The following is a 14,505-nucleotide window of genomic DNA, read 5'->3' on the forward strand; positions in this document are numbered from 1 at the left end:
AAACCCTCTGTAGTATTATTTTTGAAGGAGAGAATATTGTAAATGTGATAGGGGTTGAACAACTTTGGATTTTTTAAAGTCGACTTTTATGTGATGAAAGTCGAGTCGACGTCGACTAGTCGCTGATGACGTCATTAAAGAACATAAGTCTGGAGCTGTAACAAACACCTTGTGCACAGGTATGGCATATGACACAGCGCTGCCCACATGGCTATTACTCCTATAACAGCTCATTTTTATCAGTTCTTTTGCCTTTGAGTCGTTATGTTTCGCACAGATTTCTGCTCGTTCTAAATCAGATACAGATAAAGTAGCACAGTAAAGATTACATTAATATGAATGCATTAGTGAGAGAGATTGCGTGTGTGAATTAATTCTACCTGGCAGTGTCTCTCTACTAGTAGTGAAGCTGTGGGATTTAGTTATTAAGAAATATATGCTTGAACTTTTCAGTTTCTAAGCTATTTTATTGAGAAATCACAGAACAGTGTTGACAATACATTTCCGCACTGAATGATTCTGTGTGCATGCGATGTGCGCGTGATGTACGAGCTGCTGTCTGTATTGTGTGTGCGTTACAGTGCAGCAGCACATTAGATTAGAACGGCGATTAACTTACCTACCTGTACAATAAGCTGTTTAAAACATGCATTCTCCTGTTCAATTTCGAGCATCCAGTAATATAATCACATATGTCTTGTGGAGCGCTTGCAGAGTATGCATTTATTTGTCATTTTAACTGTTTGGAAACAGAGCGTAAATGTGGAAGTCCGTCAAAGATTTATTATCCTGTTGCGCCTTCTATAGGACCAGCGACTAGTCGATGTCAAGCTTAAAGCGCCATGGCAGAGCATTGAAGTCGACTTGTCGATTAGTCGGTGCAACCCCTAAAATGTGATAAAATTTTAACCTGTTTTCTAATAGACAGCAGAATAACTGGCTACATAAAGTTGAATAACTATCAGAAGTAACATGGGTCACGCGTTGCCTCAAAGCAGCTGAGAGGTAAATACATTTTGACATCATGCTAATGACATTGCTTATCTCAGGACGTCTGTTAAATGACATCCGGTGAAGAGTGATAAACAGATATAACGACAACAGCCGAAAACCTGCTTAGAAATATCATGAACAACTTTTGCTCTTGGACTTTTATCAGAGTTTCCCAGAGTATAAAGAGTGTGTGAGGGCATAGAAAACACACCAGAGACTATTAAATGAGGAAAATAAAAAATATATCGATAAAGCTAAATGATTAAACTATAAATTATGTTGTCCTTGTTTCAGTGTAATTATACATTTAAGTACTGAGTAATACTATTGGTTAACTACATGTACTTACTAAATGGTTAGGGTTAGGATTAGGGATACTTGCATGTAACTATGCATCATTTATTTTGATTATAATAGTAAGTACGTGTGTAACAAGGACACCTTAAAATAAATTGTTGCCGCTAAATGTATTCAAAAGCAACATTTTCTAACATTTCATGTTAAAAGTATATCTTATAAAAACTAAAAATACATTTTAAAAAACAGCCCATTCAACAAAAACACATTTTAAATGGAGTCTCTGCAAATGGTTTGAGCTTAATTATCTCTTAAAAACAGAGCAGGACACTAGCAATGCCCCTAAATCCCAGAATGCACTGCACTATGAAAACAATCAATTCAAGACGGAGAACAAAACAACAGAAATGCCAAATATTAATATATGTACTATAATTAATTCAATAGTGGGAAGTATTAATAACAGTATTTCAAACTAATAAGTAAATGACTATTTTATTTTATACGTGTGTGTGCTGTGTATTTTTATTGATAGATTTAGTTAGCTAACACAAAATGACACTAATGCTTTCTTCTGTGAGAAGCACCATTTATATGTGTGTGGAGTTGCTGCCTATCCAAAGTGTTTCAAATCAGGTTCAGTTAGAAAGAAGGCTATGCAGGCAATACAGCTCACTAGGTTTTTAAACAAAGCCAGAACCATTCTGAAGAATATCAACTGCTTGCTTTGTAAGCCCTATAATTAGCAATAGCATTTTATGTCACGATGCTCTGTATTAACTCAGTAATGTTGACTAATGTGCTGTAATGATGAAGTCCATTGAGTATAAATAGTTCAAAGGCACAGAGGGAGAACGAAAGAGAAGCAGCCCACCTTTGAAGGGATGGGAAACTTGGTTTGTTCAGCTTTGCCTGGTGTGTGGATGGCAGTGAGAGGTGGAGGCCAGGAGTGGGTCATCTCCTACAACAATAACACAAGCATACTTATTATAATAACACAGGCTTTAGATAGATTATGTGCTTGCCGTTAAAATGAATCAGCAACATCTGAGCAAAGATTCAAAGTCAAGGCTAAACACAATCAGAGATGCAGAAGCGAAGTGAGCAGTTTTATGAAAATAAATAACACAAGCCACGCAGTTTGATCAATTATCAACATGTATCCGGTGGGAAATGTGATGAAGGTATCATAAGAGCATAAGTACATACACATCTTGTTCAATTATCAGAAGTGACACCGAAAATGACGATGGCAAACAATCACAGATAATCCCTCAGAAGTGAGCTTATTTATTCAACTTTCTTTTAAGTGAACTGACATTTTGCCTAAAGACATCACACGCAGGAATACTGTGAAATCTCCAGCACGCTCTCTCCCAAGAAAACCTGTGTTATTACATTCCAGAAAAATGCTCACAAAATCCATTCATTTCTCTGAGCTTCACCGTGCGCTCGAATTAGCAGCAATTCGGCGTTCAGCAACATCAAAATACAACGTCAAACTCTCTTCATCATATATAAAACATAGAACTTTTATTAACAAAACAAATACAAATACACCATGCTAAAGGGCAGGCTATGCCTAATATAAAATAACAAATAACTTACATAAAGTTTAAATAGGTATACAAAACTGGAAATAAGTAAACATAGTATAATATATAACCAAATAAATAAGTAGAATGTTTATTAGCAAAACGAGTAAGAAAGCTTGGAGGCACGGCATACAACTTGATGTCAAATAAAATAAATAAATGACACAAAGTTTAAATAAAGTAAAAATCAGCAAACAATGTGGGACCAATTAAATAAGAAACGAATGTTTTAAAAAAACTTCCAAAATCAGATAAACGGCAAAAGTCAACAGGCTTTTCAAAATCCAAAATATTGCCAAACAGGCGCTTTTGCATCTCGTTTCGAAACGAAATCATCCGCGATCATCTTGTCTGTCTCACCTCACTCTTCTTGTCAGTCAGCTCGACTCACTCTCCTCGCTGGAGAAATGAAATCTGATCTGTGATGCGACTGTCGTTCGGCACGCTGCATTGAGCAGCCGCATTCAGTTTTTAATTGTAGTGTCTGTTCTTTTACTGAACAAAATTATTTTTATTACTATAAAAAATCAAAACGACACTGGGGGTGTTGCGGCTATTAATATATGTACTATACTGCATTCAACAGTGAAAAGTATTAATAAAATATTTCAAACTAATTAGTAAATGACTATTTTACTCTATGTTTTGTGTGTGCTGTGTATGTTTATGCCAGTTTTTGTTAGCATGTTGCCAAACTAGCTAACACAAAATTGCACTAAAATTTTCTCTTGTGAGAAGCACTGTTTGTATGTGTGTGGAGTTGCAACCTATGCAGAGTGTTTCAGATCAGGTTCACTTAGGACACTGCTTTATAAGGAGGCTACGCAAGTAATAGACAGCCCCTTGCAAGCTCTATAATTAACAATAGCGGTTTATGTAATGATAACTCAGTAATGTTGACTAATGCTCAGTAATGTTGACAAAAATCCAGAGAGAGAGAGAGAGAGAGAGAGCCCACCTTTGAAGGGAGGGGAAACTTGGTTTGTTCAGCTTTGCCTGGTGTGTGGATGGCAGTGAGAGGTGGAGGCCAGGAGTGGGTCATCTCCTACAACAATAACACAATAATAGTTATTATAGTAACACAGACAGACGGACAGATATACAGTATTACTTGTTGTTGAAATGAATCAGTAACTTGTGAGCACAGATGAAAATCCAAGGCTAAACATAATCAGAGATGTAGAAGCTAAAAGAGCAATAATCAATTGTATGAAAACACAAACCACACAATATTATCAATTATCAACATGCATCCAGCGGGAAATCCAGGATGAAGGTATCCTAAGAGCATAAGTACATAAGCAAACCTCTTGTTCAATTATCAGAAGTGACACTGAAAATGACGATGGCAAACGATCACAGATAATCCCTCAGAAGAGAGCTTATTTATTACATTTGCTTTCAAGCAAACTGCCATCTTGCCGAAGGACATCACACTCAGGAATTCTGTGAAATCTCCGGGGCAAGTGCAGCACACTCTCTCCCAAGAAAACCTGTGTTATTGCATTCCAGAAAAATGCATACAAAATCCATTCATTTCTCCGAGCTTCAGTGGGGGCGAGGCATGGCGGTGGAAGCTTTGAGTTGCAAATGAAATTTATTAAAAGCAACGGAGCGTTGCTCCTGGAGCCAAACAAGGTTATCCAAACACGAGCAGGCCGGATCAGAGACTGTTTACTCTTACGCTTCTCGGACAGCTCAGCTATACATCCCACACATATCTGTGTTCAGATGGGAAACATTTCATTCCAACAATCTTTAGTGTACTTAAAAATTTTTGTAAACTGCTACATTCGTATTACATACTAAATATGAGCTATGCATTTTCCTTTGCCCTTCCTTTTTATGGTCCTTTATCTTCGTTTGCAATGATAAAGTGGCCTCAAGAAGTGTCTAATTTATGCTTAAAGGAATAGTTCATGCAAAAAAAACAAAAAAAAACAAACAGACAGTTCTTCTTCATCTGCAGAGATTTGGAGATATTTAGCATTACATCACTTGTTCACCAATGGATCCTCTGCGGTGAATGGGTGCCGTCAGAATGAGAGTCTAAACTGCTGATAAAAGCATCACATTGTTTGTAAGAAACAAATCCATTAAGTCGCTTCTGGACAAAGTATAATTCATAATATTGCTACCTCTAGTGAAAAAGTTGTCTCGCCTGAATCAGGAGAGAAATATGTTCTTCTTCATCTGCAGAGATTTGGAGATATTTAGCATTACATCACTTGTTCACCAATGGATCCTCTGCGGTGAATGGGTGCCGTCAGAATGAGAGTCTAAACTGCTGATAAAAGCATCACAATAATCCACACAACTCACTCCTTGTGAAGTGAAAAAAGCTGTGTGTTTGTAAGAAACAAATCCATTAAGTCGCTTCTGGACAAAGTATAATTCATAATATTGCTACCTCTAGTGAAAAAGTTGTCTCGCCTGAATCAGGAGAGAAATATGCACAGATCAAGCACCATTTAGTGAAAACAGTCTAAAACAGTCCTAAACAAATATGCTGTGGATTTCGATGTGAGAGGAAAAACAGAGAATGGAGATTTTTACTGGAGGAATAATGTATTTTGGACTCATATTTTGGCCAGAAGCGTTGGTTTAAAGTCAAAACCTCTTGATGGATTTATTTCTTACAAACAAGCATTAATTTTTTGCTCTTTACAAGTCATTAATTCATGTACTGGATCCATGTGGATTACTTGTGAATTATTGTGATGTTTTATCAGTTGTTTGGACTGACGGCACCCATTCACTGCAGAGGATCCATTGGTGAACAAGTGATGTAATGCTAAATTTCTCCAAATCTGTTCTTATGAAGAAACAAACTCATCTACATCTTGAAACATCTTAAAGTGAGTATATTTTCTGATCTTTTTTAGGTGAATTGTTTCTTTAAAAAAATAAATAAACACACATATATATATATATATATATAATTTATTTTTTTAAATATGTTTTCAAAAGTCTAATTTATACTTCAGTGGATCATATTGAAAGTTAATGTGATTCTGTTCACATGAGGTTAGTCTGCTAGAACACCTGTGTGAACTTGAGGAGAACTGACCTCATAACCTAAAATCACCAGTTGATTAAAAGTTATTGCAAGAATGGCTCATAAAAGGGAAACCAGTTCTGAGAAAAGGTCCTGCAGCATTTGATATATTATATCTAACGCAACATTCATACACTTCTATTCTATGCACAGAAGTTTGACAGAAAGGAACATTTCGGTAAACATGACACAGTGTGTTAAGTGGTTAAAGAGTGTCTGCTCTCATCTGATGCCTCGCAATCAAGTGACATGCTGCAAAATATTCATGATCCACTCAGGATCTGCCAGACGAACATTAACTCACAGTATAAAGTTTAATATTGTTTACATATAAAAACATCAACCACTAACATAAAAACAATGATTTTAATCCGGCTATTATTATCATCATCATCATTTATTATCATTAATCCTGTCCATTTGGCATTAATATATGTATATTTAATAGGCTCTGTAACATCCAGCTGCATCCAACTAAAGCTGCAAATCTGCTCAACCTGGCTCTGTTCTAGATGTTTTATGAGCCTTAAGTTATGTAATGGGAATGTGTGCATGAGCCTGGATCAGGATTTTCTGCTGTTTGGAAAACAAGCTGATGGCTTAGCCTTTCTCTCCATGGAGAATCACTTCATTTCTTGGACATCTTTGAGAACAGGTTATAAATGGGCTAATGGGCCTTTAATGCAGCATTTGCACTTAATGCATGACACACTACTGTTTAAAAGTTTGGGGTCAGTGAGTAATAAAAATAATAATAATGCAGCTTCTGAAAGAAGCATAGAGTAATGGTTACTGAAAATTCAGCTTTACCATCACAGTATTTAATTATTATTATTATTATTATTATATTTGAAAATAGAAAACAGTTATTTAAAATTGTAATACTTCATATTCTGTATCTTTTATCACATAAATGCAGCCTTGGTGAGTATTAAACCAAGTAAGTATTAAAGAATTAATAATTAAATTCTTAAAATACTAACATATTTTAATATTTTAAAATGTGAAAATAGTTAACGATAAGCATTAGGAAAACAAACAAACAAATAAATAAATAAATCCTTACTGACCTTGACTGATCCTCACTTGAACAGTTATGTATTTTTAAGCTAAAGGAACTTCTTTGCAGGGATATGCAAAATGACACTTTTTTTATCATCTCTAGATAGTTTTCTTTTTCTTTTTCCTTTTTCTTTTCTTTTTTTTTAAGAGAACAGTAGGTCTCAAGATGCATTCTTAAAAATGTGACTATTTTTGAACTGTTTTAAAGTTCGTATGTTGTCTTAAAACACAACACTGAACAAAAACATCTTTCTACATGTGTGCATACATTTACATTAAAACAACCAGTGTAAACTGCTCTGTCCAATAATTGAGTAAATGACATACATTCAACAAATACAGTATATAGGCTAAATACCTGTAAGCTTTTGTTGCACATATCTATCACAGCTCAAACAGAAACACAGACTTTTGTTATGCATAATAACAGGAACATTGCTCACGGCAGGTTATTTAAAGTTCCATGCAAACTGTCTTGAAATGTATTGTTGAATGCGTTGGGCTTGTTAAAAAGGTGGTGCTTTGATGGCTGCAGGGGTGCTGCTTTAAAGAAGCTGGATTTGGAGATGTGACTTCTCTCAGAGAGTTTACCGTGCTGACAGTCTACAGCCCACTGAAGCAGCATACGCTCTCAGCATGATAACATCCCACCTTCCTCTCTGAATTCATTACCTTTAAAGTGCTGCTGCCAAAAATATTAAAGCTATGACAAAAATCTGAATAAATAAACTACTCAACCTCCCTAATCGACAAGTCGACCATCCTGGCCCATTCCTAGCTCTTTGACAAGTGATATTTAGATTTTGACAGCAATATTCTGTTGCATCAAGCAACTTTTTTTTTTTTGGAATAAAAATAGTTCAAATAGATCTTAATGCAAACACACATTTTAGGTTACCTGGCAAGGTATTTTTTTACAGTGTATAAACTGAAGCAGCTCATGAAGTAATTTTTGTCAAATTACATTTGTGCTTCTAATTCCATTGAATGCATTGCATATGTTCCTGACAGTATTTTAGAATCACTTATATACTATTAGTCACACTAATACACACATATTAATGTTTAAGGTAAAATTATCGCTATTAGCAAACCATTAACTATGACTTTTGCCTCAATAAACTCCTAATTTGTTGCTTATTATTACTTAGTAATGTGCTTGTTAACTTTAGGTATTGGATAGGATTAGGGATGTAGAATATTGTCATGCAGAAAATGTGCTTTATAAGTACTAATAAACAGCCAATATGTTAATAATGGGCATGCTAATAAACAACTACACTGTAAAAAAAATTCCATAAAATTTACGGTAACAAATAAAAAAATACGGTAGCAACGTTTTAGGTTTTACGGTTTTAACTTAAATTTACTGATATAATGTTAATATACCAACCTATTGAAGTACTGAAATCTCTTTTGTACCTTTGTAATACACTGATAACCACCAAATGCAGATGGTGATGAGAAAGTCACATGATGAACCAAAGCCCATCACATGCAGCTTTTAAATAATAACATATATAGAAGGTGCACAGTGCCTTTCACACAAACACTAAACACCATCATGATAACACACATGAAACTGAAATAATGCAATAAACATTAATTTAACAACATTAGGTGTAACACAAAATCCTAATATACAAAATTGATAAGAAAAAACTAAGAAGAAACATAGTTATTTCAACAAAAAAACATCAAATTTGAAATGTAATGCAGGGAATTCTGGGAATGTCAATTTACAGTAATTCACTGTAAATTACACAGACTTTTTCACTTCCAAAAACGGTATACTACCGTAAAATTAATGTCCAATACCGTTTTTTCACCGTATACAGTAGGGGAATTTACCGTTAACCATTTAACAGGTTTTTACTGTAGCATTTTTACAGTCTTTTGCCGTTAAATTCACAGTCATTTTTTACAGTGTATTTAATAGTGAGAATTGGTTCCAAAGCTAAAGTGTTACTATTTTTCCTCCCATTTTAATTTTAATTTTAGTTAAAGTTTTAGTAATTTTGTTTTGTTTTTGTCACTTTTAATTGCAGCTATTTATTTTTTATTCATCAGTTTTACTTTTTGTTATTTAAAACTAAATTAAAATGACATGTTAGCTGAAATTAAGCAGAGGGCAATAACTTTCCTAAGTGTAGATAACTTTATATCTGTACCATTAAATATCATTACATGTAGGTTACAAAAGTAACCCTTTAGTTCGGTAACACTTTAGTATAGTAGTTATTTTAGTAACTAGTTGCTTATTATCATGCTTATTATTAACATATTAGCAGTTTATTAGTCCTTATAAAGCACATATTCTGCATGACCATATTCTACATCCCTAACCCTATCCAATATCTAAACTTAACAACTACCTTACTAACTATTAATACGCAACAAATTATTAGTTTATTGAGGCAAAATCATAGTTAATAGTGTGCTAATAGTGAGAATTGGACCTTAAAATAAGTGTGACCAAAAGTTCTCATCAGACAATTACTGATTAAACTCTTTGAAAATTCGAAATATGTTCCTCATTCATGAGTCACATGTGAGTCAACATCAGTGCCGCTCAAGTGTGTGGGACTACAGCGGTTCCTCTGAGCAATCCCACCATGCACTTTAGCAGACAGATGTACTCTGGGTTGCCCTGGCAACATGTTCTGCCTCTGCCCTCACTGACAGAATACAAGATGTGCGAACAGAGTCAGTTGACTGCGCCTCACTTACACTGATATCTGTGGCGGCACGTCTTAACATCACAAAAAAAAGAGATGTTTTGAGGAGCTTAATGGGTGATGCTTGCTATGAGGCGTGTATATAAAATGCACGATAAATGTATAAATGCATTCACAATACATCTTTACAGATTCAACCTTAAAATGTAATGCATTAAAACATTAAAACACAAAGATCAAATTGTATTGTTTGTTTTGCATTTATGGTGTTGTCTTCCTAAATTTGATCTTATTATGAGCTGACAGATGGATGGATGACAGATAGATAGATGACAGACAGACAGATAGATAGATAGATAGATAGATAGAGAGATAGATAGATAGATAGATAGATAGAGAGATAGATAGATAGATAGATAGATAGAGAGATAGATAGATAGATAGATAGATAGAGAGATAGATAGATAGATAGATAGATAGAGAGATAGATAGATAGATAGATAGATAGAGAGATAGATAGATAGATAGATAGATAGAGAGATAGATAGATAGATAGATAGATAGAGAGATAGATAGATAGATAGATAGATAGAGAGATAGATAGATAGATAGATAGATAGAGAGATAGATAGATAGATAGATAGATAGAGAGATAGATAGATAGATAGATAGATAGAGAGATAGATAGATAGATAGATAGATAGAGAGATAGATAGATAGATAGATAGATAGAGAGATAGATAGATAGATAGATAGATAGAGAGATAGATAGATAGATAGATAGATAGATGACAGAAAGACAGACATACAAACGGAAGGACGGACGGACGGACGGAGGGATGACAGACAGACAGACAGACAGACAGACAGACAGACAGATAGATAGATAGATAGATAGATAGATAGATAGATAGATAGATAGATAGATAGATAGATAGATGACATACAGAGAGATAGATAGATGACAGACAGATAGATAGATAGATAGATAGATAGATAGATACTCTTGCTAGGAACGTTTTTTTTTCTTGGTGGAAGCGTTGCGTTTGTTTAGCTAATAAAATATTAAAACTCGATTCAAAATGGTGTACAATTATTTAATTGTGTCATCCTGGTATCGCGGACACACTCTCTCGTTTCATACAAACGCAGCTGCTGACATTTTGCTACGATTGTTTTGTACGCTGTAATGGATTATAAGAGAACTAACAAACTGGTAAGGTTTTAAAACATTTTCGTCTTAATTCTTTTATTGCCTTACTTATTTTTGTGGTGAAATGTTGTGTAATAAGTGGTTTGACTGCACCGTTTCCCTTAAATGTCCGTCTAGTTTGAATTTGCCGCTTGCTCGCAACTGCTGTCTTCACGGAAGCACCTAATAAACCCCTTCAGGCTGATACAAGACCCCTCCGCTTCGCGTCAGGGTCCTGATCACCCTGTCGGGGTTTATTCTGAGATAACAACCGGCTGGATGTACATTATCCCTTACTTATACTCTCTAAAGTCATGAGTATGAATAAGAATGATGTATTTGTATTACTTAAGTAACTTGGTACAGCTATTTATAAAAAATGTACAAGATTACATTAGAATTTTAGAATGTATATAAAGGATATTTTGAGAATTGCACATGTCATCTCGTAATGTATTAAATACGCACTCGAGCATGAATAACTAGCATGAATGACACATTTATACATCATAAAGACATTCTAGACTAATTATAAAAATGTACTAACAAGAACATAAACATTCTGTTAAAAAACAATCAGATGCAGCTGGAAACAAATGAAATATCATGATTTTGAAAGCTATTAAGTCAATAAACATTGTGAGGGTTTCATTTAAAATAACGTGAAACATGACAGGTTTCTTTTGACTGCTCTCAGTCTGTATGAACAAATTCTTAAAGGTACATTCTGGAACAATAGGCCCATCAGTCCTAATGTAATAGGGCTTCTCTTATTCTCATGTGTAAAACGGCACAGAGCAGGTGACCAGGCATACTTAGCGTGCTGGAGAGAAAGAGAGTCAATCCAACTCACCCGCAGAATTTCTTCCACACAATTGGAGTCGTTGGGCAGGCTGACCTGTGGAGAAATGGATAAGAAATCTCTCATTAAAAAGGTTACAATGAATGTGTACAATGAATCCTAGTGCGCACACTTGCTGTCTACATACACAACTGACTTCTAGCAAAGGCAGCATTGTAAATAAAATGGAAGTTCATAAGTAACTGATTGGAACTGCAAGTCCATATGCCACACAAATTGCGTTATTTACATGTGCTTAGGTGACTTGACACACAATTGACTCCAACAAAGCTTGGCATTGCTGACTTAACTACTGTACATTAAAAATACATAAAATAAAATAAAATAATACATGTATTTAATATACATTTGTATTTAAACAATGAATTTCATAAAACCAATGTTTTTTTATTATTATTTTGTAATTAAATATTAATAAAATAAATTAATAAATGTATTTAATATACATTTGCATTTATACAATGTTTTTCATAAAATTAAATATTTTTTTTTATTATTGTTATTTGAATATTAATAAAATAAAATAATACATGTATTTCATATACATTCGTATTTAAACAATGTATTTCATAAAACATATAATTTTTTATTATTTGTAAATAAATATTAATAAAATAAATAAAATACAATAAAACTGGAATACATTGTTGCAAAAATGACAGAATAATCATTTTAATTATTGTGTAAATCTAAATTATTTTATAAAGTTACATATATTGCATATGTGCATATACATATGATTAGAAAACAAAATCAGAAAATCAGAGATTGGTTTTGATGTTACAGCCAAAAAAAAAAGAAAAATATATTTATAATTTATCATAATAAAATTAGATATCTGAAATAAATAAATAAATCAACCAATGAACTATCTATCTATTACATGTTTTATTTTAATTGGACAAGAGGAAATACAGCGGCTAAAATATCTCATTAGTGCATCATACATGTGGGTTCAATGAACTGGCACAATGGGAGTGATCAGGTTCATTCTGGGACAGGCAAGGTGTTTGTCCTAAACGAGGTATCTTCGAAGGCAGCAGCTCACTGGGTTTCGGAACAGAGCAAAATGCTTCCTGCCAGAGCTGAAATTCTCAAGGAAAGTCCCACAGCACAACTTTAAAGATTGATTAGTTGTGATATGACATCATAATTGAGTGTCTCAGAAGAGGACGCTCTTGGATAATGGAGGCTCACGGTTCTCACACCAACGCCTCTCAAACGCAGGCTGGGAATTGGATAATCACCAGCTTGCATCTGAGCATCATAAGGCATGGAAATGTCAGCGAGTAAGCATGTAACCACAATGATTCTCCGACACTTAACAGACAGAAGATGAGAATACTAATTAAGGGCTAGCAAGGCCCCTGTTGACTAATAGACTGCAATTGGCACAACATAAGAGACCAAACAAATTATAATTGCAAATGCATTGCACAGTAAATCATAGATGTTAGATTTTCTCTAGAATTAACTAGTTCATCTTTGAAGGTTTTTTTTTTTTTTTTGACATGAAGACATATGAATACAGATTGGACACATAAAGCTCTAAGCACTTCCAAATCTCTTTTGATCGCAGAGGTTTACATATTCATGTCCAGACAATAATCTGAACAACATCTACTTTACATTCTCTCACACTGGCCAGAAATATCATGAACACACACACACACACACACTGAGTGCCGTCCCTGCTGTATATATGCAGTACTATTAGGAGAGCCAAACACTTTTGCAAAATATATAATATTTTAGCTGTTTTTCCCATATCTCCCATATCTCCAGTTTTGATGATAAACAGGAATGTGTATGCCTATTGACGAAACATTGCATTATTTTTTTTTATCTGAAAGTGAAAGTTTATGCACAAAAAACAAAAACAAACAAATGACAAAAACAACAACAAAACTTTAATTTTATTTGACAACTTTTTAGAGTAATATTTATGTTGTTTTGTTAGAGTTAAACATGTAGCTGTCATACATTTTTGACTGTTTTTGAGCACTCGTGCATTATAAATTCAAAATAATTTCATTAAAAATTTGTTAAAACAATTATATGTTCTTATAACAATGATACATTAAAAAGAAGGTTTCTCACATATTGCATAATAGCTTTTTTTTTTTTGGTCATTTTAAAATGTCTAGAATTTTTCACATTCTGGATAATTCAAATGGGGGTAACTGCAGCAAAAGCATGCTAATAACATGGAAACATTGAAAACTGGAAAACATTCACCCATTAATGAGAAATTGATAATCAGATACAATGTAGTTTTAGATTAAAAATATTAAGTAATGACTGTTTTATAAAGCAACAATTTATATACAGATTTTGAATGCATTATGAAGGTTAAAAAACAAAATATAAATTATATATATATATATATATATATATACACACACATATATGAAGATTAATTTGATTAATTTGAGTAAAAATGTGTTTTCTTTACCAAGAAAGTGGCAAGATGAAAACCACTATTTTCTGTTTCAAATAGCATCTTTAGGTTATAATAACATTAACAATTCAAATCCAGAAATGTTATTATTTTTTCCCCAAAATGCAATAAATCCATTGAATCAATATAAAAGTTATTTTTCATATTGAAAATACACAACATAGTAAGGTGATCCACATATGACAGCCTCTGAACTTGGTCAATACTAATCTTATACACAGGCACTGGACTAAAAAATCAATCAATCACTCATCGCTCCCAAAATGAATTCAGCGGGTCATCTTGTTAATGCTATAAATTAATTACA

General features: G+C 33.7%; 1 protein-coding gene across 1 annotated transcript in view; it reads right to left on the minus strand.

Moving 5' to 3' along the window:
- The window catches only part of aff2 (AF4/FMR2 family, member 2), a 246,183-nt gene that overhangs the window by 95,727 nt on the left and 135,951 nt on the right, over positions 1-14,505 (minus strand). Inside the window, exons 4-5 of the mRNA XM_016276432.1 lie at positions 11,729-11,773; positions 2,165-2,251 (exon numbers count right to left, since the gene is read on the minus strand). Coding sequence (XP_016131918.1) covers positions 2,165-2,251; positions 11,729-11,773 — 132 coding nt within the window. The remainder of the gene's footprint in view (positions 1-2,164; positions 2,252-11,728; positions 11,774-14,505) is intronic.

This window comes from Sinocyclocheilus grahami, unplaced genomic scaffold, assembly GCF_001515645.1.
Source record: "Sinocyclocheilus grahami isolate Dianchi unplaced genomic scaffold, SAMN03320097.WGS_v1.1 scaffold102.1, whole genome shotgun sequence".
Lineage (NCBI taxonomy): Eukaryota > Metazoa > Chordata > Actinopteri > Cypriniformes > Cyprinidae > Sinocyclocheilus > Sinocyclocheilus grahami.